At 52.4% G+C, this 25,020-nt stretch overlaps 1 protein-coding gene across 11 annotated transcripts; it reads left to right on the plus strand.

The window, feature by feature from the left end:
• Positions 1 to 1,844: 1,844 nt before the first annotated feature.
• Positions 1,845 to 23,761, plus strand: LOC135576167 (C-type lectin domain family 2 member B-like). 11 transcript variants are annotated; one of them, XM_065039891.1, is made up of 9 exons: positions 1,845 to 1,965; positions 4,923 to 5,320; positions 6,470 to 12,131; positions 12,562 to 12,959; positions 13,156 to 13,251; positions 13,625 to 13,797; positions 21,116 to 21,216; positions 21,610 to 22,137; positions 22,591 to 23,761. In XM_065039891.1, exons 4-8 carry the CDS (start codon positions 12,788 to 12,790, stop codon positions 21,755 to 21,757), a joined length of 690 nt encoding a protein of 229 aa, XP_064895963.1. In that variant the 5' UTR covers positions 1,845 to 1,965; positions 4,923 to 5,320; positions 6,470 to 12,131; positions 12,562 to 12,787; the 3' UTR covers positions 21,758 to 22,137; positions 22,591 to 23,761. The 11 variants fall into 11 exon arrangements, with proteins under 11 accessions (XP_064895963.1, XP_064896015.1, XP_064896021.1 ...); XM_065039943.1 differs by having other exon boundaries at positions 21,993 to 22,137; XM_065039949.1 differs by having other exon boundaries at positions 21,996 to 22,137.
• The last annotated feature ends 1,259 nt before the right edge of the window (positions 23,762 to 25,020 follow it).

Raw genomic sequence — 25,020 nt, forward strand, 5'->3', positions numbered from 1 at the left:
CATCGTACCAAACGGGAACCCATTACAGCCATTACTATAGCCATGTTGCTAGGGTTAGAGGTAGCCGGAGCAGGAACAGGGATAGCTTCACTTGTTCAACAAAATCAAGGATTCAATTCCTTGAAGACTGCTATAGATGAGGACCTAGAGAGAATTGAAAACTCCATAACCGCCTTAGAGAGATCTCTAACCTCGCTATCTGAAGTGGTGTTGCAAAACAGGAGAGGGATGGATCTCCTTTTCTTACAGCAAGGTAGACTATGCGCAGCCTTGAAGGAAGAGTGTTGTTTTTATGCAGATCACACAGGGGTAGTCCGAGACTCGATGGCAAAATTAAGGGAGAGACTGGAACAGAGAAAAAGAGAAAGAGAAGCTGCAAAAGGGTGGTACGAGTCTTGGTTTATTCAGTCCCCGTGGCTAACTACATTGCTATCCACAGTAGCTGGACCCTTGATGATATTATTACTCACCCTAACCTTTGGACCCTGTATCCTAAATCGACTTATTGGACTAGTTAAAAACCGTGTAGAGTGGGTACACCTTATGCTGCTACAGAAACATGGAACTGATGAAGAAGCTGAAATGACCTTACTAGCCCAAAAAGCGGTAACTCGATTTGATCGACAAATAAATGAGTAAAAAAAAAAAAAGGGGGGGGGGGAATTGTAATAAGTGATGGTCAAAATTGTTAATGTTGAACAAATCGAGTAGGATTCAATTGTATTATGCATATTGTTGTAAGCAGTAACTGTGCTTGTGCAAGTTTGATTATGTTTTGTAGAACCTTGTAGTAGTGTGTAAGCCAATGCCTGGATGGCACCATAAATAACAGGACTACCGGATGGCGCCATAAATAACAGGACTCCCAGATGGTGCCACAGATAATAGGATTCCCAGATGGTGCTACAGATAACAGAGCGCCCGGATGTTGCAACTGATAACAAAAGTTCCAGAGACGGAAATTCCCAGCACGTGAACGAGCGTATAACATATATAAGCACATACGAAAAGCTAATTGTGTGTGCCTGTTGGCGGAACTGAGCTTCCCCCGGTCACCCAGCGCTGTTTTGCCTAATTACCGCTTGCTAAATAAAATCGATTGATTGACTCAGAATCGATTTCTTGGCTCTTATTTATAACATTGTCTGTTGATCCCAATGTGCCTGGGCTCCACCTTGCTGTAACTAATTCTCAGCAAGGCCAGCAGCATTTCAAAGGCATATCAGAAGACCTGATGGATACACACCCCTCCCCTCCACCCCAGTCTGAATTAACTGAATTTATTTGTCTGGGGAGATTTTTAGCGAGTAGGTACAACCCACTTGCATGATACAATCCTATTAATCCTATTGCATGATGCAATCAGCAAGAACTCACCAACATGGCACAAAAAAACCTCCTCTTTCCCTGGAGACCGAGTGGACATGCACACTTCAGTGTGCACAGTGGGAACCCAACTCCTCTGAGTTCCCTCTGAACTCACCTGCTGCCCAGCAGGTGGGGACACGTAGCTGCACAGCTGGATCCTTTATAATCCAGGTGCAGCTCCGAACTCCTGAGAGCACAGCCCTTATTTCCAGGGCTGGGCCACTCTTCAACTTTCTTTAATAAATACCAGAATCTCCAGGACAAATCTGCTACCCCATTGCATCGCAGCACAAAACGTGAAATAATATGTACTGACAAAGCTAATACGGTTTGGAACTCTAAAGGCCGACTGATATACTGGTGAGGAAAGGGGATTTCCATAACGACTTCCCCTTTCCCTCGCCAGCTCAAGCAGAACCTGGAAAAATCTGAGGCAAAAAACTTTAAGTATCGTGCTGGTTTACGCTGATTGGCCAGAGCGCTGGGCGGGCTGTGCGAGTCTATATAAGGGCGGGAACGGAGTAAAATCCGCTGAGTTGCGTGGCGCTGTGGTGCGCGCTGGTACCTGCGGAAGCGGAACGCGGGTGCGCACCTCCGGTAGGTGCTACTCCGGTTTGGTAGCTCATTGCGGCGGGAGGCCGGTGGTGTCGGGGCGAGGAGAGGCCGGGGCGGGTCGGGCGCGGTGCTTGGCGCTCCTTCTCCTCCGTGCTGCCGGTCGGGCGGTGCGCTGCCCAGCGCTGTGATGGGCGCTGCGGGGAAGGGACCGTGGCGGGCTCGCTCTCCTCTTAGCGCTGTCTTTTCTCCCTGGGGAATGGTGTTTTCTTCCTCGGTGCCGATGGAGGAGCGGATGTTTGTGCCCCTGCCGCCCCGTTGCCGCTGTTATCCCAGCTGTGCCAAGAAGGGGGTTGTCATGAGCCAGTCGGTGTTGTGAATCATTTCAGAAGAGGGCTCAGCCCTGGCGCCCGTTTTCCCATGCGGGGGCACTGCTGCAGGGGGTGGTACGGGGAGGGTGAGCGGTGGGAAGGGGGATGCTCCCGGCCAGCGAGTGCCTTGTGACCGGTCTGGGCAGGGTGCGTGCAGGGTGGTGGAGAGCGGCGACGAGAGGCCGGGGCGGGTCGGGCATGGTGCTTTTCTCCCTTTTCTCCGTGTTGCCGGTCGGGCGGTGCGCTGCCCGGCGCGGCGGTGCGGGGATGGGACCTTGGCGGACTCTCTCTTCTCTTAACCCTCTCTTTCCTCCGTGAGCGATGGCGGTTTCCTCCCGCTGGTGCTGCCTGGCGGCTGCGCGGTTTAGGACAGAGGAAGTAGGGGGGTTGTGTGGTAACTAGGTGTCACGGGAGAAGCAGGGTGATGCAATTCATTGTTTCTCCGAGAGCTGCTCAAGGCAGGGAAACTGGTGCCTGGAGTGTGAGAGGAAATATATAAACACCAAAGTCAATTATACTGCTAAGGAGGCGTTGTTTATTTTATCAGCACTGTGGAACACTAGGGATCGTTCTTCAACAACTGGATGCTCTTGCGTTGCTTATATTCACACAACAATTACATATTCTTTACAGTTTTTAGAAATTCATAACATACAGGACATCTATACTAGGAAATAATTGCATAATCATAAAGATAGTATCAAGTTAGTTATAATTGCTTAGTTTCTTACTCACAATACCTCTATTAATTGCTATTCAAATATAAACTTAACACTCTGCTCCTAAACAATGTATCACTTAATACCCGGCGGTGCGCTGCCCGGAGGGTGCGGGGAAGGGACTCTGGCGGCCTCGCTCTCCTCTTGGCGCTCCGTGCCGCGCTGCTCCGTGCCGCGCTGCTCCGTGCCGCGCTGCTCCGTGCCGCGCTGCTCCGTGCCGCGCTGCTCCGTGCCGCGCTGCTCCGTGCCGCGCTGCTCCGTGCCGCGCTGCTCCGTGCCGCGCTGCTCCGTGCCGCGCTGCTCCGTGCCGCGCTGCTCCGTGCCGCGCTGCTCCGTGCCGCGCTGCTCCGTGCCGCGCTGCTCCGTGCCGCGCTGCTCCGTGCCGCGCTGCTCCGTGCCGCGCTGCTCCGTGCCGCGCTGCTCCGTGCCGCGCTGCTCCGTGCCGCGCTGCTCCGTGCCGCGCTGCTCCGTGCCGCGCTGCTCCGTGCCGCGCTGCTCCGTGCCGCGCTGCTCCGTGCCGCGCTGCTCCGTGCCGCGCTGCTCCGTGCCGCGCTGCTCCGTGCCGCGCTGCTCCGTGCCGCGCTGCTCCGTGCCGCGCTGCTCCGTGCCGCGCTGCTCCGTGCCGCGCTGCTCCGTGCCGCGCTGCTCCGTGCCGCGCTGCTCCGTGCCGCGCTGCTCCGTGCCGCGCTGCTCCGTGCCGCGCTGCTCCGTGCCGCGCTGCTCCGTGCCGCGCTGCTCCGTGCCGCGCTGCTCCGTGCCGCGCTGCTCCGTGCCGCGCTGCTCCGTGCCGCGCTGCTCCGTGCCGCGCTGCTCCGTGCCGCGCTGCTCCGTGCCGCGCTGCTCCGTGCCGCGCTGCTCCGTGCCGCGCTGCTCCGTGCCGCGCTGCTCCGTGCCGCGCTGCTCCGTGCCGCGCTGCTCCGTGCCGCGCTGCTCCGTGCCGCGCTGCTCCGTGCCGCGCTGCTCCGTGCCGCGCTGCTCCGTGCCGCGCTGCTCCGTGCCGCGCTGCTCCGTGCCGCGCTGCTCCGTGCCGCGCTGCTCCGTGCCGCGCTGCTCCGTGCCGCGCTGCTCCGTGCCGCGCTGCTCCGTGCCGCGCTGCTCCGTGCCGCGCTGCTCCGTGCCGCGCTGCTCCGTGCCGCGCTGCTCCGTGCCGCGCTGCTCCGTGCCGCGCTGCTCCGTGCCGCGCTGCTCCGTGCCGCGCTGCTCCGTGCCGCGCTGCTCCGTGCCGCGCTGCTCCGTGCCGCGCTGCTCCGTGCCGCGCTGCTCCGTGCCGCGCTGCTCCGTGCCGCGCTGCTCCGTGCCGCGCTGCTCCGTGCCGCGCTGCTCCGTGCCGCGCTGCTCCGTGCCGCGCTGCTCCGTGCCGCGCTGCTCCGTGCCGCGCTGCTCCGTGCCGCGCTGCTCCGTGCCGCGCTGCTCCGTGCCGCGCTGCTCCGTGCCGCGCTGCTCCGTGCCGCGCTGCTCCGTGCCGCCGGTCAGGCGCTGCGCTGCCCGGCGCAGTGGTGGCCGGTGCGGGAAAGGGACCCTGGCGGGCTCGCTCTCCTCTTGGCGCTCCCTTTCCTCCGTTGGGGATGGCGTTTTATTCCCCCGGTGCCGATGGAGGAGCGGATGTTTGTGGCCCCCCCGTTGCCGCTGTTATTCCAGCTGTGCCAGGGAGGGAGCTGTGAGGAGCCCGTCGGTGTTGTGAACCATTACAGAAGAGGGCTCAGCCCTGGAGCCCGCTTTCCCAGCGGGGGCACTGCTGCCGGGGGTGGTACCGGGGGGTGGTACCGGGGGTGGTACCGGGGGGTGAGCGGTGGGAAGGGGGGTGCTCCCGGCCAGCGAGTGCCTTGTGACCAGTCTGGGCAGGGTGGTGAGGAGGGTGCTGGGGGCCAAGAGCTGGTCACTCAGATCACTGACTGTCTGTTTGTATCTCCAGGTGTTGGGAACTGTCTGCAGTGTCACAGGCAGAGCAGGGACAGGGTAGGCTTGTGCAGGCAACACCTTCCTGAGCCTGTGAGTCATCCAGGACTGGCTGTGGCTGATATTTGAGGCCCTAGGGTGGCCCTGCTGGATATGCAGAGTTAGACATCTGGATCTGCTGCGTCTTCCTTGTGTTCTCTGCAATCTGCCAAGACAAGGATAACGGTTGTGGTCATAGAACTATGTCCAAGCTTGACTGGAAACAGGTTTTGCCATCACTTATGATGCCTTGGACACAAGACCATGTTTCCTCCCAGGAAGAAGTGAAGCAGGCCTTGGGTCCCCAGGGCGAAGGGGCGTCCATTCACCAAGAGATGCCAGGGAATGCAGGCAGAAGGGCGTGCAGGGCTCTGGGTGAGTACAGGTCCTTATCAAGTAGCCTGTAGCAGCCCTCACCACATATCTATGCCTCTGGCAGCTCTCCTGTGGCTGACTGTCCCCTGGCGGGGGTCCCTTCTGCCTCCCTAGGCAGCAGGTGTGTGGGGTGGTGGATATGTGACAGCAAGCAGGACAACAGACAGGGTCTTCTTCATATCCCGGCCATGGACAAAGAGAGCAAGACCCTCGTGATCTCCCAGTTTCATGCTTCGTATGACATGGATGGCATGGAATACCTCATTGGGCAATTTTGGGTCACCTGTTCTGTCTACCCCTCCCTGCAATTACAACCCTCCCACTTATCAGATGTACAAAATCTATCAGCAGTCTTGGCTGCTATAGCAATAAAAGATAAACCTGTGCCTTTTCTGCATAACATTCCTACAATTAGCTCAGTAAAACCATAAATATTAGCCATTGCTTTTGACCCTAGGTTTCCTGTAGCACACTCTCAAATGTCTGTGCTTTAAAAAAGTAATTTATTCAAACAATATAAAAAAAAAAATTAAATGGAAAAGTACAGCAGAGAAATTGTCCAGACTCTGTGCCTCTCAGGCAAAGGGACCCCAAGACAAAAGTGGCTTGGGCTTTTCAGCCCTTCTTTCTATAGCGTACCTGTTGCATGACACACTCTGAAGGCATCATGACTCTGCACAGGAAGCACAATCATTTCCCAGTGTCTTGACATTAATTCCATGCAACCTGATCTGATTTTAAGAATCATCTGAGCCACCAGAAACATTGGCTGTTAATACTAGTGGAAATACAGCATTCAGAATTTCCTTGGTGATTCCTCACTTGCACAAGCAGATCTGCACCACCCCAGCAGCTTCTTGTAGCACATGCAACTAAACAGAATTCTCAGAAAACGTAATTTGAGCTTACAATTTACTTAACAAATCTTGACCCAAGAGAGGTATAGGGCTTTCTGGCAAATACAAGAATTCATATGGTAAAACTTTGTTCCCAATTTGGCATTCCATTGGTCTCAAAAAATGGCCTTTCTTTCATTCTCTCCCATGACCTCAAAAACTAGCACGGTGAATTTACTAAGAAGTCTCTTACAACCAGTTACCACACAATAAGTCTATTAAAAAGAATCTTTTTTTGTGTGTAATTTCCCAGCTTCGTTAGAACTATGGATCCACTGGCAATGCCTTTAAATTTCACCCTCAGACTCCTTCATGCAGTGTTACAGTTCTCTAGCAGTAACATTGCTGGGAGGAGGGGGGAGGCAGGGGGGAATTAAACTTCCCTCTGGCCCCCATCTGAGATGGCAAGATCTCCAGCCCCTCATGAAAACAAATCAGTTTGAACTCCACATCAAACCAACCTGGCTCCACTCCACACCCACATTAGTACCAGTCTGACCCGGAGAAGCACTGAGCACTCAGACCGCTGTGAAAAGACCGACTGCAGCAAGGAGGTAAAACGATGAGCTCTCTCCCCACATGTGCCGGAACCTAAGAAACAAGACTGAAGCAAAAAGAAACACCAACAACCCCTGATTCAAAGCCGAGAAGCCACGCAGTGCCACAACAAGGATGGATGACAACACTTGATGAAAAAAAAAGACAGAGCGGGGGGAATAAAGCCCCCGTTTCTCCACTTAGCAGCGGGCAACCAGGTTTTTCCTTTTTTCTCTTCTTCTTTCTCTTCTTGCTGCAGTTCAGATGTAGCCAAGGCCACGCAGGTGGTGTAATCGCTGGTATGAGGTGGGAGGCTCTGGCAAGCTCCTCGGTTACAATGAGCTGAGTTTATCTTGCAGCTTCACACAGGCCTGAAATGTATATTCAAACTGTACAACACAGGCCAGGGGTATTTTGCTTTTTTCTTTGCCCATTTCATTCCAATCAGCAACTTCGAATGCTATCGCAATAGAAGATAAACCTGTGCCTTTTCTGCATACCATTCCTACAATTAACTCAGTAAAACTGTAAATATCAGCCATTATCCCCTCTGGAGTGAACAGTCTGAAAAACTTGCAGCCGACTTCAGAAAAATGCAGTTACTTAGAAGAACCTAATTAAAAAGAAAAATCACTAAAAGAGGATTGGTCTTGTTTTGACCAAAACCAGGACAGGGAGACCTTATCGCTCTTTCCAACTCCTACAACAGCAGTTGTAGTGAGGTGGGCATCAGTCTTGTCTTCCAGCTAACAAGAGATAGGATGAGAGGACATTAAAGAAATGCTTTTGACCCTAGGTTTCTGTAGCACACTCTCAAATGTCTGTGCTATAAAAAAAGTAATTTATTCAAACAATATAAAAAAATTAAGCAAAGAAACAGTCCAGACTCTGTGCCTCTCAGGCAGAGGGACCCCAAGACAAAAGTGGCCTGGGCTTTTCAGCCCTCACAGTCTCTGCTGTGCACCCACTCTTCACACACCATTCATGTGCTGTCCACACACACCTTTTGGTCCAGGCACATCTAGTCCAACCCCCCTGCAATGAGCAGGGACAGCTCCAACTACACCAGGTTGCTCAGAGCCCCATCCAGCCTGGCTTGGAATGTTTCCAGGGATGGGGCATCTACGACTCTTCTGGGCAACCTGGGCCAGTATTTTACCACCCTCACTGTAAAAAATTTATTCTTCATGTCTAGAATACACTTGTATATACTCTGGCATGTGGCAGCTTCTGCAGCTCTATCTGCTGATTACTCCTTTCAGTTTTGCTGGATCCTTTGGTATGAGCTGGACAGTGTACTACAGCAATTTCCCTTGAAGGCTGAATAGCTTCAAACAACATTCGGTTTTCAGTCTCATTAGAAATATGTTTTCTTCCCTGAAGTAAGGAATCCTTGTTCTTTCTATAGCGTACCTGTTGCATGACGCACTCTGAAGGCATCATGACTTTGCACGGGAAGCACAATCATTTCCCAGTCTCTTGACATTAGTTCCATGCAACGTGATCTGATTTTAAGAATCATCTGAGCCACCAGTTCAAAAAGGCCTAGGGCTGTCTTTTTTGACTTGGCTGGCAAAAAGACCCACTCTGAAATCTGTAACGGATCTTCCCCCTTTCTCCTGCCATTGTGTGATCATGGCAAAAGAAATGCATTGATTAATCAAAACAATTGCTTGTACAGGCACCGTCAAATCAGTTCTCCGTACATGTTTACTATTGGTTGCTTGTTCAATTTCCGCAATTACCTTCTGTGCTTCTGTTGTCAAAGTTCATGGGGCAGAAATAGTAGTGACTCCTCGCCATAGGTCAAACAGTGGCTGCAATTGAGAAGAGGGGATTCCTACATACGGCCTCACCCAATTTATCACTCCTGCCAGGTTTTGCACATCATTCAGAGTTTTTATTTTTACTTGCAGCTTTGTAGGTTGTGATGTCCTCGTTTGATCCAAAATCTTCATGCCCAAATAAAGCCATGGGTGTTGCTGTTGCACCTCCTGAGGTGCAACAACCAGCCCATACTGATTTAATGACTCATGTGCCTTGTTTTCCATTTCACCTAATTCTTGTGGTGTTGCTGCAACCAACAAGATGTCATCCATGTAATGATAGCAATATCCCGATGGAAACAAAGCACGTACCGGCCTCAGAGCTTTTGCCACATACCGCTGACATACGGTAGGTGAATATTTCATCCCTTGTGGCAGCACTTTCCAGTGCTACCTTTTTGCTGGCTCTCCATTATTTACAGATTGAGCAGTAAAGGCAAACTTTTCCATGTCTTGTTCTCCTAAAGGAAAAGTAAAGAGACAATCTTTCAAATCTATTACAACAGTTTCCCACTGCATTGGAATCATTGTCAGAGAAGGTAACCCTGGTTGCAAAGCTCCCATAGTTGCCATAACATCATTAATTTTTCATAAGTCATGTAATAATCTCCATTTTCCATATTTCTTTCTTATAACAAACACAGGAGTATTCCAAGGGCTATGTGAAACCTCTATGCGTTCCACAGCTAACCGTTCCATCACAAGAGATTGCAGGGCTGCAAGTTTTGCCTGAGCAAGGGGCCACTGATCGACCCATACTGGTCCTTCAGACACAGCTCCATGGGGCAGGGAAGGGGGCAGTCCCAAGCTGCCCCACGGGGATCCCCCCATTTGCTGCCAGGGACCCACAGGGAGAGACACCCCAGGGGTTAACAGCCTGCCCCAGGGCACAACTGGGGGTGTCCCTGCCCCTCCCCAGGACCCCTGGGACAGGGCAGGGGAACAGGGGTCCTTTTCTCCAGGCTAAACAGCCCCAGTTCCCTCAGCTGCTCCTCATCAGACTTGTGCTCCAGATCCCTCACCAGCTTTGTTGCCCTTCTCTGAACTCACTCCAGCACCTCAATGTCTATCTTGGAGTGAAGGGCCCAAAACTGAACACAGGATTTGAGGTGCGACCTCAGCAGCACCCACTTTTCTCCCCGTGTACCCCAGTTCACATTTCTGTTGCTGGCTGAACCACACAACCATCACGATCATGTGGTTGTATTAATAATACAAGTATTCATACTTAATTACATGTATCATAATTTATACTACTGTATTGAAACGAATAAACAGCAAAGTCAATTATAACGTTAGGCAGGCATTCTTCATTTTATCAGTGCTGGGAAAAACTGGGGATCATCCTCCATAAGTTCTCCAGGGACTGGATGTTCTTGCCTTGCTTATATTCACACAACTGTTACATATTCATTACAATTTTTGGAAATTCTTAACATACAATACATCTACACCAGGAAATAATTGCATAATCAGGAAGTTAGTCTCAAGTTAGTTACAATTGTTTTGTATCTTACTTACAGTACATTGATTAATCGCAAGTCAAATATAAGCTGAACACTCTGCTCCTAAACAATGTATCACTTAGCCTTCTGTCTCCCTCTTGTCATGGAGAAGGATCTAAAACTTGAAAAGTATCCCCTCATTTTGCAGGTGGTCACAAAGCATCTATCATGTCAATGGGTTAATGATGAGTATGCCTTTTGTAACTTAATGACAGTATGCATTAATTTAGCAGCTTCTCTTCAGTATCAGTAATGCTGCATCAATAATACCATAATGAGGGCTACCAAAGGAAAGCTAGAAACATTCCCTGTGAGAAAGGGTACACGACTGCTCACCACCAAGCACCACTACAGCACACAGCAGCCAAGGATGCTGATATTATTAATGAATTCTCTTCACCCAAACTTGCGGCCTGATGACCTAACAAGAGGCACATCTAAATGAAGCAGAGAGGTAAAATCCCTCTTGGCACTGCTCAGGGAGGGGCAGAGCCACCACCGGGACAAGGATGAGCTATTGCTGGTGACAAAGGGACTTTGTCACCCCCCAGATTGCCCCAGTTCCCTCCCAGTTTGGCACTCAGGACAGAAAATCGGTGCCTGCTCCACACTCGCACTCTCAAACCCCTTCGTGATGGACTGTGGTGCCTGGGCAGGGTGGAGGGGACGCAGCCCTGTTTGGTGATCCAGAGCAGGCACGGTGTGCCATGCTGTACCCCCTGCCCCGAGACACCCATTGCTGCTTCACCTCGGCTGCCCGTCCTCCCTGAGGACTGCCTGGCAAAGCCGAGTTTAACTCTCACCAGGGACCAACCTCCAGCCATCCAGCCAGAAAGTGGGTGGATCAGTAAAATCCTGCTCTCAGTACAGGCAGAGACTGGGGGATGTTGCTGAGATTGTCCACATTTCTAGATCCAGTGTGGAAACTGTCCAGCCCTCTCAACACAATGCACATTGGAGCCGTGCCAAGGAGAGAGGTTGGAAAAGAAAGTTTTTCCTCTGTGTGAGTTTCTGGCAGGCAAGCTGGCACACTCAAATTGGTTTTTACAGCATTTTTTTGGCACCCTGTAAGGATTTAGCTACCACAACAGCCTTACTTACGAATAACACCCACACAAAGAATTACCTGGCAAAGTCAGCCTATTTATGTATATTCTCACAGCTTGTCTGTTGACCCCAATGTGCCTGGCCTCAAACTTGCTGCAATTAATTCTCAACAAGGCCAGCAGCATTTCAAAGGCATATCAGAAGACCTGATGGATACACACCCCTCCCCTCCACCCCAGTCTGAATTCACTGAATTTATTCGTCCGGGGAGATTTTTAGCGAGTAGGTACAACCTACTTGCATGATACAATCCTATTAATCCTATTGCATGATGCAATCAGCAAGAACTCACCACCATAGCGCAAAAAAACCTCCTCTTTACATGGAGACCGAGTGGACATGCACACTTCAGTGTGCACAGTGGGAACCCAACTCCTCTGAGTTCCCTCTGAACTCACCTGCTGCCCAGCAGGTGGGGACACGTAGCTGCACAGCTGGATCCTTTATAATCCAGGTGCAGCTCCGAACTCCTGAGAGCACAGCCCTTATTTCCAGGGCTGGGCCACTCTTCAACTTTCTTTAATAAATACCAGAATCTCCAGGACAAATCTGCTACCTCATTGCATCGCAGCATAAAACGTGAAATAATATGTATTGACAAAGCTAATACGGTTTGGAACTCTAAAGGCCGACTAATATACTGGTGAGGAAAGGGGATTTCCATAACGACTCCCCCTTTTCCCCATTGCTCCTCAAAAACGGGGAAAAAGACCTGAGGGGGTTGGAACTTCCATGGGCTGCTCCGCCAGCTCAAGCAGAACCTGCACAAATCTGAGGCAAAAAACTTTAAGTATCGTGCTGGTTTACGCTGATTGGCCGGAGCGCTGGGCGGGCTGTGCGAGTCTATATAAGGGCGGGAACAGAATATAATCCGCTGAGTTGCGTGGCGCTGTGGTGCGCGCTGGTACCTGCAGAAGCGGAACGCGGGTGCGCATCTCCGGTAGGTGCTACTCGGGTTTGGTCGCTCATTGCGGCGGAAGGCCGGTGGTGTCGGGGCGGGTCGGGCGCGGTGCTTGGCGCTCCTTCTCCTCCGTGCTGCCAGTCGGGCGGTGCGCTGCCCAGCGCTGTGATGGGCGCTGCGGGGAAGGGACCCTGGCGGGCTCGCTCTCCTCTTGGCGCTGCCTTTCCTCCCTGGGGAATGGTGTTTTCTTCCCCCTGGTGCCGATGGAGGAGCGGATGTTTGTGCTCCCCCGTGTTGCCCTTGTTCCTCCAGTGGTGGTACAGGGAGGGTGAGCGGTGGGAAGGGGGATGCTCCCAGCCAGCGAGTGCCTTGTGGCCGGTCTGGGCAGGGTGTGTGCAGGGTGGTGAGGAGGGTGCTGGGGGCCAAGGGCTGCTCCCTCGGATCACTGACTGTCTGTTTGTATCTCCAGGTGTTTGGAACTGTCTGCAGTGTCACAGGCAGAGCAGGGACAGGGTAGGCTTGTGCAGGCAACACCTTCCTGAGCCTGTGAGTCATCCAGGACTGGCTGTGGCTGATATTTGAGGCCCTAGGGTGGCCCTGCTGGATATGCAGAGTTAGACATCTGGATCTGCTGCGTCTTCCTTGTGTTCTCTGCAATCTGCCAAGACAAGGATAACGGTTGTGGTCATAGAACTATGTCCAAGCTTGACTGGAAACAGGTTTTGCCATCACTTATGATGCCTTGGACACAAGACCATGTTTCCTCCCAGGAAGAAGTGAAGCAGGCCTTGGGTCCCCAGGGCGAAGGAGCGTCCATTCACCAAGAGATGCCAGGGAATGCAGGCAGAAGGGCGTGCAGGGCTATGGGTGAGTACAGGTCCTTATCAAGTAACCTGTAGCAGCCCTCACCACATATCTATGCCTCTGGCAGCTCTCCTGTGGCGGACTGTCCCCTGGCGGGGGTCCGTTCTGCCTCCCGAGGCAGCAGGTGTGTAGGGTGGTTGGGGGTGGTGGATCTGGGACCGCACAGTTGCTCACTGCTGGTGCCTTTTTCCTCCTCCAGGTAAGTGGTGCAGACACCCTCCAGTGTATGTCGTGGTGCTGGCTGCGCTTGTGGCTTTGGTCCTGGCTTTGGCAGTGGCTGTTGCTGTGCTGTCAGGTAAGGGAGCAGCAGGTGCCTCTGTGCGGCCCCTCAGCACAGAGCCGTGTGTGCCGCCAGGCTGGATGTGGCCCCTTCCTCTCCGGGCTGGGGCAGGTGTTGGTGTGTGAGGCCAAGGCTGGTGGGGTCAGACCCTCAGGCTGGCTGTGTCCCTGCCCTGTCCCAGAGGTGCTGGGGAGGGGCAGGGACACCCCCAGCTGTGCCCTGGGGCAGGCTGTAAACCCCTGGGGTGTCTCTCCCTGTGGGTCCCTGGCAGCAAATGGGGGTTCCCCGTGGGGGGAGCTTGGGACTGCCCCCTTCCCTGCCCCATGGAGCTGTGTTCCCTGGTCCCTGTGGAGCAGAGTCCTCCGACCTTCTCCCCTTCCTTCTCCAGCAGGAAGAGATGGAGCGAGTGCAGCTGCGGTGCTGGGCTGTCCTGATGACTGGGTTGGGTACCGCAATGTCTGCTACTACCTCTCGAGAGAGGAGGGGAGCTGGGAGTGGAGCCGGGAGCGGTGCTCCTCGCTGGGGGCTTCACTGGCTGTGATCAAGAGGGAGTGGGAAATGGTGAGTGAGGGGCTACTGTGGCTATGTGGGGGGTCTGGGTTGGGTGCAGACCTCAGGGTTGGTGCTGGGAGGCTGGCGGTGCTTCTAGGGACAGAGATGCAGTTCTGGCCTGTGGCCTCAGAGGGAGGGAGGCACAGGGTACAGTGTGGAGCCCAGGGGGCGTGTCCTCTCCCATGGAGCTCCGCGGGACCGCAGGCACCGCAGAGCTCCAGCAGAGCAGGACCAGCGTGTCTGGCCAGGCTGGGGAGCTCTTGCAGAAGCTGTGGAGCTTGGTGGAGCAGCTGTTGGGTGGGAGGTGCTGCTGTCTGCGGCCTCACGTGGGGCTGGGACAGGGACTCTGGGTGAGCAGCAGCTCCTGACTGTTGGCTTCTCTCTTTCCTCTCCAGGAGTTTCTATCACGGCTCAGGGGCAACATTGATTACTGGGTTGGGCTGCGCAGACAGGATGGGCGCCCGGAGTGGGTGGACGGCAGCAGCTTCAACCACACGTGAGTCCCGTTGTGATCCAGGGTCACGGGGAGACCATCCGGTGGCAGGGGCCTGGTGGGACATGGCTACAGGGACTGTCCCTTGCAGGCAGCCCTTGTCCCCTCCAGGTGCTTATGGGGAGAGCTGCTTCCCCAAGGGTACTGACGGTGTCATTGCTTACTCTTGCAGGATCCCTTTGAAGGGCCGAGAGCCTTGTTTCTTGCTGAATTACCCTCATCTCTTGAGTTCAAACTGTTTGCGGACCCACCATTATCTCTGCAGCAAGGCCCAAGCTGTGATGTCAAATAGTTGATGGGGAGAAAGGACCTTCTTCGTGCTGGGAACTCCACAACTTTTCCACTTCTAGTTTTATATTTATATTTACTAGTGGTGTATTAGTATTTTTACTTATTTAAACTGTTTTTATCTCAATCCAAGTTTCTCCTGTTGCTTTTGATTCCCTCCCCTGTTGGAGGGGTGGGAGAGAGAGTGTCTGTCAAGGTTTTATTGCCAGTTCGGGTTAAACCACGATGGGGGAAAGAAGTGTTTTTTCCTAACTTCTCCTTTTCCCTGCAAGCAGCGTGCCTGTACCCTGCTTTTCCTTTCTCCAGAGGAAAAGCAGCCCTGTGGCCTCGACCAGGTGCTGGGGCTGCTCTCCCTGGCAACTTTGGGGCTGTTTAGCTGCAATAGTGGCAGGAAGCTCTGGCCCTGCTGGCAGGTCGTACCTTGACAGTGGTCATCAGTGGTTTGGTTTCCTGTTCCCCCTCCATGTCCCAGCCCTGTGCCTTCCTGGTTCTTCCGTGACACGGAGGATGAGGATGGTTACATGGTCTTGGGAAGGGGGAAGTCACAGGGAGTTCGGGTTCCCTCCAGGATGCAGGTAATGGCGGGTTGTATCTGTTGGTTTCCCCCCGCTAAACTGGTGTCAGAAAGTATGGGGGCGCGGGGTGATAATAGGTGTGATGAGAGAAGCAGGGTGATGCCACTCATCATTTCTCTGAGGGCTGCTCAGGGCAGGGAAACTGAAGCCTGGGGTGTGGGAGGAGGGTCTGGTGGGGCTTTTCTCCAGGTGTGTGACCCCAAAAGTGGGAGCAGAGGGATTTTTGGGGGACACTCAGCTCCTCCTGCTGCTGGTCCATTCCTGGGGTCATGCCCTTGTGCAGGGGGGGCTGCAGGCATTTGGAGGGGTCACCCCCCCTGTCCACACTGCTTAGGGCTCTCTGGGGATGGAGGGGGGTTGACAGATGCTTATGAGCTCCCCTTCTCTTTTGGGAACCCCTGTTCCTTTCTGTGGGATGTGGCCTGCCAGAGCCCCAGGAGAGTTTTGCCCCACAGTGGGTACCTGTCCCCGCATCAGCCACCTGACATCCCCACTGCCTCCTCAGGGCCGTCATTGGCTATGGTGAGTTGAGGAGGTGCAGGAGGACACACACAGGGTACCCCTAAAACCAGGCTGAGGATCTATCTGTCCCAGTGTCTTGGCTGGTGGCAGAGAAGGGCAACCTGAGAGGACCAGGGGGGTCTGTGACTACGTCGCTGGGACACAGTTGTGCTGATTTGGATGGTGTCTGCCTGGAGCTGAGGAAGAGCCTGTGTCCCCTACAAGATGACACACCCCCTATGGTGTCCCCTCATTGGGACTGGCCCCCACTCCTACAAATAAGCCCTGGCAGAGAAACCCTCTGGCATTATCCCCACCCTGGGTGCCTTAGTGTGGCAGTGTCTGTATGTCCATCAGCAGAGGGTGAGGGGTGCAAGATCTGCCCCTCTGGCTGGACGCTGCATGGAACCAAGTGCTACTGGGCTGCTGATGAGACCAGCTCTTGGAGCGAGAGCCAGGAGGACTGTGTGAAACGGGGGGCTGAGCTGCTGATGCCGGGAGACCATGATGATCAAGAGGGAGTGGGAAATGGTGAGTGGGGGGCTCCTGTGGCAATGTGGGGAGAAAGGACCTTCTTCGTGCTGGGAACCCCACAACTTTGCCATTTCTCGTAGCACAGAAAGGTTTGGGAATCGCCTTCTCAGCTGCAGGTCTGTGGTGCTGCTTGTCTCAGCAACCTCTCGCTGCCAGTTCTCTGAGGAACCTGCAGGTGTGGAAGGCATCAGGGACACTGTGACTGTGTGAACTGAGACCTCAAGCACAGAACTGGTTTCTTTGTCCTGGGAACACCCCAGTGCTCATCTTGCTTTTCTAACAATTCTTCTCTATCTGCTTTTGCGCCATGGTGATGGAGCTGAAGGTGCTGCTGCCGGATGAGATGGGTACGGAGAGCCTGGCTGAGGTCCCTGGCCCTTTGCCAGAGTGTGAAGTGGGCTCTGTGTGGCACACATGACCAGGGCAGACCTTGTTGCTATTTTTCTACTATATTTTTCTTAAAACATGGTTTCACAGAGGCACCCTGAAGTTTGTTTAAGGGACAACAGGGTCCAAACCAGCTTTTATTAAACCAGTGAGAAACAGGGTTTTAGCACTCCAAAAGTGACTTGAATACAGGTTTGGATATCAGTTGAGGAAAATTATTAATGGGCAGCAACAGGAGGTCCCCAGTGTTCATGCACGTGGCTTCACCCAAAACAATACTGGAGCCATTCCTGAGTCCGGGAAGAGTACACACTTGCCTGGACATGGTGTGGGATTATTTTAAAGGGATACACATACTTCCATTCAGTATAGAAAGCAATCCTGTGAGGGTAAATTGATAAGACACTCACAATCCTGCACGGAATCTTACACGTGCTTATGTGGAAGCACGGGAGGAAAATACACTCGCAATTGTGCGAGGAAATAATTCGTACACGTGCTCGTATTGAGCACGGAAATTACGCGCGCAAATGTGCGCGGAAAGTATCAATACACATGCAAATGTGTATGGAAAGTAGATAGACTCGCAATCCTGCGAGGGTTAATTTTACTCACACATGTGGCGGCAAGGCAAGTGGAGTCTCGTTTTCCCTGCAGGCAACATCCCTGTACCCTGATTTTCCTTTCTCTAGAGGAAAAGCACCCCTGTGGCCTTGATCAGGTGTTGGGGCTGCTCTCCATGGCAATTTTGGGGCTGTTTAGCTGCAATAGTGCCAGGAAGCTCTGGCCCTGCTGACAGGTCGTACCTTGACAGCAAAAGCCCTGTGTGGTCATCAGTCATTTGGTTTCCTGTTTCCTCCTTCCATGGCCCCAGCCCTGTGCCTTCCCGATTCTTCTGTGACATGGAGGTGTGGATAACTACAGTGGGTCCATGGATTCCCTGATGGAGGGTGACCCAAAGGAGGTGACCCAAAATTTCCCACTGAGGTATTCCATGCTATCCATGGCATACGAAGCATGAAACTGGGAGATCACGAGGGTCTTGCTCTCTTTGTCCATGGCCGGCATCTGAAGAAGACCCTGTCTGCACTCCTGCTTGCAATCCTGATCCTGCTGTTGGTCTGTGCATCCCTGAATCCAGTCCCTCTTTACTGGGGAGTCCAGCCCAGGAGTTGGTCCTGCAGCTGCTGGTGTCAGGATGTAGGCTTTGTATATTTTGCATTATATTCTCTTATTATTAGTAAAACCACTTTTTCAGGGGCTTTTTTGTGTTTTGGTTTGTTTTTTTTATTTTTAACTTTCCAACTTGTAATTCTCTGCCCCTGTTCTTCCTTTTCTTAGTGGGGAGGATGGGAGTTAATAGAGAGCATCTGCCACACTCTGCAGATGTTGCCCTGCAATAAATGATGACACCCCCCTCATCCTCCTTTTCTCCAGGCTAAACAGCCCCAGTTCCCTCAGCTGCTCCTCATCAGACTTGTGCTCCAGATCCCTCACCAGCTTTGTTGCCCTTCTCTGAACTCACTCCAGCACCTCAATGCCTTTCTTGGAGTGAAGGGCCCAAAACTGAACACAGGATTTGAGGTGCGACCTCAGCAGCACCCACTTCTCTCCCCGTGTACCCCAGTTCACATTTCTGTTGCTGGCTGAACCACACAACCATCACGATCATGTGGTTGTATTAATAATACAAGTATTCATACTTAATTACTTGTATCATAATTTATACTACTGTATTGAAACAAATAAACAGCAAAGTCAATTATAATGTTAAGCAGGCATTCTTCATTTTATCAGTGCTGGGAAACACTGGGGATCATCCTCCATAAGTTCTCCAGGGACTGGATGTTCTTGCCTTGCTTATATTCACACAACTGTTACATATTCATTACAATTTTTGGAAATTCTTAACATACAATACATCTATACTAGGAAATAATTGCATAATCATGAAGTTAGTCTCAAGTTAGTTACAATTGATTGGTATCTTATTTACAATACATCTATTACTCGCGAGTCAAATATAAGCTAACCACTGTGCTCCTAAACAATGTATCACTTAGTCTTCTGTCTCCCTCTTGTCATGCAGAAGGATCTAAAACTTGAAAACTTGTGCCGACCCCCACCCCCCCCGCGTTGCCCCTGTCCTCCCAGTCGTGGTACAGGGAGGGTGAGCAGTGGGAAGGGGGATGCTCCCAGCCAGCGAGTGCCTTGTGGCCGGTGTGGGCAGGGTGTGTGCAGGGTGGTGGGGAGAGGAGGGGGAGAGGGAGAGGGACAAGGAGAGGGACAGGGAGAGGCCAGACCGGGACGACAACGACGAGCGGGTGGGTCGGGGCGACGACGACGACGAGCGAGCGGGTCGGGGCGACGACGACGACGAGGAGCGGAAGGGCAGGTCGGGGCGACAACGACAACGACGAGCGGGAGGCTCGGGACGACGAGCGGATGGGTCGGGGTGACGACGACGACGACGAGCGTGCGAGTCGGGGCGACGACGAGCGGGCGGGTCGGGACGACGAGCGGGCGGGTCGGGACGACGAGCGGACGGGTCGGGGCGACGACGACGACGACGAGCGGGCGGGTCGGGACGACGACGACAACGACGACCGGGAGGCTCGGGACGACGAGCGGGCGGGCGGGTCGGGACGACGACCGGACGGGTCGGGGCGACGACGACGACGACAAGCGGGCGGGTCGGGGCGACGAGCGGGCGGGTGGGGACGACGACGACGATGAGCGGGCGGGTCGAGGCGACGACGACGACGAGGAGCGGACGGGCAGGTCGGGGCGACGACGACAACGACGAGCGGGAGGCTCGGGACGACGAGCGGACGGGTCGGGGCGACGACGACGACGAGCGGGCGGGTCGGGGCGACGAGCGGGCGGGTGGGGACGACGACAACGACGACGAGCGGGCGGGTCGGGACGACGAGCGGGCGGACGGGTCGGGACTGTCAGTAACAGAACCAGTTTTACAAAATGTTCCTGAAAGGATGAATCATTTTTGTAAACTGTCCCTGAAAGGATGTTCAAGCATATCGTGTTCGAGTATACTCTTATCTTAACAACCTAGCTTTTATCTTAGCCTAAATACGCATAGAGTGAGGAGAAGTACATGCAGTATCTCCGGAGGTTGAGCAAGTCAGCAGTTATCTAGCTATAGAAGTAGTACGCCTGTGCAGTACCCAAAGGTGAAAGGGACAGAAGTGATGAAGACTACTTACTTCATCCTGAAGACCCCCTGAAAGACCACCAGAGGACACTGCACATGATCAAACTAGTTCCAAGATGTTGCAATCGATGTTGCAATCAATGTTGAGTAATCGTTACATATCTTAATGAATACATGAATATATATGTGAATGGACTGCATAAATACTGTGTAACTTAAACTGACCAGCGAAGCCAGCTTTGGGTGCGAACCCCTGGTTTCCCAGCGCTTAAATAAAGCACCGCATATAACTACGGCCCGTGGTTATGTGTCCTGATTGCTAACAGGACGACGGCGACGACGAGCGGGCAGGTCGGGAAGACGACGACGACGACGAGCGGGCAGGTCGGGAAGACGACGACGACGACGAGCGGGCGGGTCGGGAGTACTTGCGCTCCTTCTCCTCCGTGCTTTCCTATCTTTACTCCGTGATGCGGTTCGGGCGGTGCGCTGCCTGGCGTATTGGTGGCCGGTGGGGGGAAGGGACCTTGGCGAGCTCGCTCTTCTGTTCCCTTTCCTCCGCGGGGGATGGCGTTTTCTTCCCCCTGCTGCCGATGGAGGAGCGGATGTTTCTGGCCCCCCCCCCCGTTGCCGCTGTCCTCCCAGCTGTGCCAGGGAGGGAGCTGTGAGGAGCCAGTCGGTGTTGTGAACCATTACAGAAGAGGGCTCAGCCCTGGAGCCCGCTTTCCCATGCGGGGGCACTGCTGCCGGGGGTGGTACAGGGAGGGTGAGCGGTGGGAAGGGGGATGCTCCCGGCCAGCGAGTGCCTTGTGCCCGGTCTGGGCAGGGTGTGTGCAGGGTGGTGGGGAGGGTGCTGGGGGCCAAGGGCTGGTCCCTCAGATCACTGACTGTCTGTTTGTATCTCCAGGTGTTGGGAACTGTCTGCAGTGTCACAGGCAGAGCAGGGACAGGGTAGGCTTCACTGGCTGTGATCAAGAGGGAGTGGGAAATGGTGAGTGAGGGGCTACTGTGGCAATGTGGGGGGTCTGGGTTGGGTGCAGACCTCAGGGTTGGTGCTGGGAGGCTGGAGGTGCTTCTAGGGACAGAGATGCAGTTCTGGCCTGTGGCCTCAGAGGGAGGGAGGCACAGGGTACAGTGTGGAGCCCAGGGTGTGTGTCCTCTCCCATGGAGCTCCGCGGGACCGCAAGCACAGCAGAGCTCCAGCAGAGCAGGACCAGCGTGTCTGGCCAGGCTGGGGAGCTCTTGCAGAAGCTGTGGAGCTTGGTGGAGCAGCTGTTGGGTGGGAGGTGCTGCTGTCTGCGGCCTCACGTGGGGCTGGGACAGGGACTCTGGGTGAGCAGCAGCTCCTGACTGTTGGCTTCTCTCTTTCCTCTCCAGGAGTTTCTATCACGGCTCAGGGGCAACATTGACTACTGGGTTGGGCTGCGCAGACAGGATGGGCGCCCGGAGTGGGTGGACGGCAGCAGCTTCAACCACACGTGAGTCCCGTTGTGATCCAGGGTCACGGGGAGACCATCCGGTGGCAGGTGCCTGGTGGGACATGGCTACAGGGACTGTCCCTTGCAGGCAGCCCTTGTCCCCTCCAGGTGCTTATGGGGAGAAGGGTACTGGCCATGCCCCTGCCCTTTCCCAGGGGTCCTGGGGCAGGCTGTTAATCCCTGTGGTGTCTCTCCCTGTGGGTCCCTGGCAGCAAATGGGGGATCCTCTTGGGGGGAGCTTGGGAGCTTGGCCTCACACACCAACTCCTGCCCTAGCCGGGAGAGGAGTGGGCCACATCCAGCCTGGCGGCACACATGGCTCTGTGCTGAGGGGCTGCACATAGGCACCTGCTTCCCCAAGGGTACTGACGGTGTCATTGCTTACTCTTGCAGGATCCCTTTGAAGGGCCGAGAGCCTTGTTTCTTGCTGTTCCCCTGTTCCTTTCTGTGGGATGTGGGAAACTACAGTGGGTCCATGGATTCCCTGACGGAGGGTATGGGAACAGAGATCAGCCTTGGGCATATTAAGGTTTACCCATGAGGAAGATGGGAGTAAAGGAGTATCCGGAGATATTAAGGTGTATCCATGAGAGAGAAGGGAGTAGAAGAGTAACATTGATGATAGCAAAATTAGCCAATGAGGTGTTACTGCTGTAACTTGTAACCAGTAGTGAAGAGACACATGAATTGGTAAAACTGTATAAAAAATGCACTTGTGGCGATAAATGGCATCTCTACCACGACATATGGTGACCCTGATGTGATCCTGTATGAAGAAGGATCTCGCATGAAGAAGAGACAGCGGTGAAGCTGTGACAGCCGAAGACGAGCTGTGGAGATGGAGCCCGGTACAGGTGACAGAGCAGCAGGGGGGAGCTGCCGAAGATCCGGATCCTTGAAAAGACACCACGCCAAGAGTTGGTGAGCTACCAGAAAATGGCGGGGGTGGAACTTATCTAAAGAGGAGGGTACTAATATTATCTACATGGAAATTGCTTCTGAAGAAGTGGGGTATTAGCCTTCTGGAACTGACTTTACAAAGGACTATGTTACTGTGAAAAATGCAGTTGTTATTCATGCTAAGATGTTTAATGTTTACAGGTATAACCAAATGAGGCACGGACTCTGAACTTGGAAAAGGGAAAGGTGGTTAAGTTCTATGTAAAAAGTTATGAAAAAGTTATGTAAAAAGTTATGAAAGTTAGGAAGTTAGATTGATAGAGGGAACTAACATTTTAAGGGTTAAGCAACTATATAATAAGGGCCTACTAGGAAGCTAACATTTTAAACCACATAGTTAATATCTAGTTTAGAGCTGTATGTAACTAATTGTGCTAATGTCCTGGTTTTGTTAAAAACAAGTTTCTCTTTCAGTGAATTTTGCCTGTCAGCTAAAGCCTTCATATTAGCTGCATTTTCCTGGAGAACCAGACACATGTTTTGGTAAACCTAGCAAGGGAATGCAAACTTATTGATAAGCACGGATGGACATCTCGCGAGAGAGGCAACGAGAAACAAGTGACCAAGAAACTGACCAACTGCGTATAACATTCCATTCACGTGAATACTTCATATAAAAGTGGGAGATCATGAGGATCTCGTCCCTTTTGCCTTTGTTTTTTCCCTTCTGCTTATGGCCGACATTAGGAGAGGACCTTGCTAGTCGTCCCTGCGAACTGAGGCCTAGTGACAGACTGAATCCAGCTCCGGTTGGCTGCAGAGTCCAATCCAGGACTTTGGGTGCCGGCTCTGCAGTTGCTGAGACTTTCAAGATTGGTTTTGTGTATTTTGTATTATTTTCTCTAGTCTTGTTAGTAGCATTAGTAAAACATTGTTAATTTTTCCAACTCTCTTCTCTCTGTCCTTCTTTCCCTCCTGATCACCTGTCCTGAGTGGGAAGGGGGGAAAGGGAGGGGCAAAAAGGGGGAAGTGGGGGGGAGAAGGAGGTTAACAATACATCTGCCAGGGTTTTATTGTCACCCTGCGATCTAAACCCTCGACAGTTAAAAAAAGCAGGACTTCATTAAATGCCGAGATAAGAAGTTTTACAGCACCAGCTGCAACCTTGAGGAGACAAGATAGCCAAGATTTACAGCAAAAAGGGGGGTGCCAGTCTGGTTTCAGTTGGTTTGGTAGCTTGGGTTCCAGCCGGTTCCTCCTAATGAGCCAAAGTTAAAAAGTCCACTGTGACGAAGCTGAAGGAGCCTTCATCCAACGACCCCTAAAGACCCTTCCTCAAATTCACCAAGTGACATTGTGCAGGCGCAACAGGGGAGGGTCAAGGAGGGGAATGTGTAAATGGTTATCTGAGACTTATTTTAATAAAAAGCGGGAAAGGTCATGAATATGTATAAGCGTTTCTGGGGTCATTATGAATATGTAATACCATACTGTATTTAAGCACACTTCTTATTGTTGAAAGTGTGCGTGTTGGGTGGAGTGAATCCCCCACGCACCCAGCGCTGTTCTACTTATGCTCTAATGAACACATGTTTAAAGAATACAGTTAAGGAATTGGATTAAACATTGTTTATCCACAGGAAAAGTGTAAGTTATTTATTTCATTACTATGGGGCAAAGCACTACCCAAAGATCCAAAGACTTTGAGAGGATTAAAAGAGCAATGGGAACAGGCAGAGACAGCGGAGGGGGGTGGCTTTCCTGGGCTAGACTTGGGAAAAAAGAGAGTGCACTGTTCGAACCCCCCTGTTACTAATGATTCTCCAGCAGCGTTGAAGTCCGTGTTATCTGATGACTCAGATGAGGATCTGCAGCGCTTTCTTGAAAAGTTAAAAGGAAAACGAGTATGTGTACGTGTTGCCCCGAGATCGGATAAAAACCATGAAAGACTCAAAGCAAAATTAGACCTATGCAATGTAACAGCTCTTGATCATTTAGGACAGAACAATGGGGATTCGTTGAAAGGGACAGGTATCCCCCAGCTCTTGGAAGAGACACTAATTGGCACACCACAATTACAGGCAAGATTAGTTTCTGAAATCCTGAGGCAGTCAACAGGCCTTGCATATCAAGCTGTGATAAAGGTGCCTGAAACTGACAAAGCAGCCAAATAATTTACAGATATTAATCAGGGTCCCAATGAGAATTACACTCAATTCATTGACCACCTTCAAGAGGCCATCAATAAGCAGGTTGAAAACTTAGAAGCTAAGGAAGTGCTAGTGTTGAAATTAGCAGTAGAGAATGCTAATGTTTGCTGTCAATCTGTTAGTTGCGAGTTTTACAGTACGTATGATGTGCTTCTGTGTATTGCGTCTCTGAAAATCAAGCAGCTTGTCAGGAAGGTGAGTTAATTGTTTTACTGGTTGTTGTCAGAATTGTTTCTTTGTGGTACAAGTGTGCCATAAAACCTACTCCCCACTTTTTCCACTCGTGCTGCAAGCAGCCCTGTGCTTCCCCGCCTCCCTCCCTCTTCTCATGGTTTTTACTTACGAGATGGGGTCGGAAATTACTGTTTTCAGTCGTGTTCCTAAGTAATCAGTATTGGGAGGTGTTTTAATACACAGGAAAGCACTTGGAAATATGAGGAAGGAAGATCTTGTGAAATATTATGGTCAATGGTGGCTGCTGTGTAAGTTAGATGAATGGGAAAAGTGACCGGAGGATAGAACCTTGACGTCTAATACTTTGTCGCAATTATCGTTCTTTTTAAGGCGAGCAGAGCAGGACAAATAAATCTCTACAAGATATCATTAGATCATTACAGACAGTTTGACAGGCGGAACAGTTTGAACTTCAACAAGCTGAGAGAGAATTAACTGATAACGCATAGGTCCCAGTAAA

Source organism: Columba livia, chromosome 1 (assembly GCF_036013475.1).
Source record: "Columba livia isolate bColLiv1 breed racing homer chromosome 1, bColLiv1.pat.W.v2, whole genome shotgun sequence".
In the NCBI taxonomy this organism is placed as follows: domain Eukaryota; kingdom Metazoa; phylum Chordata; class Aves; order Columbiformes; family Columbidae; genus Columba; species Columba livia.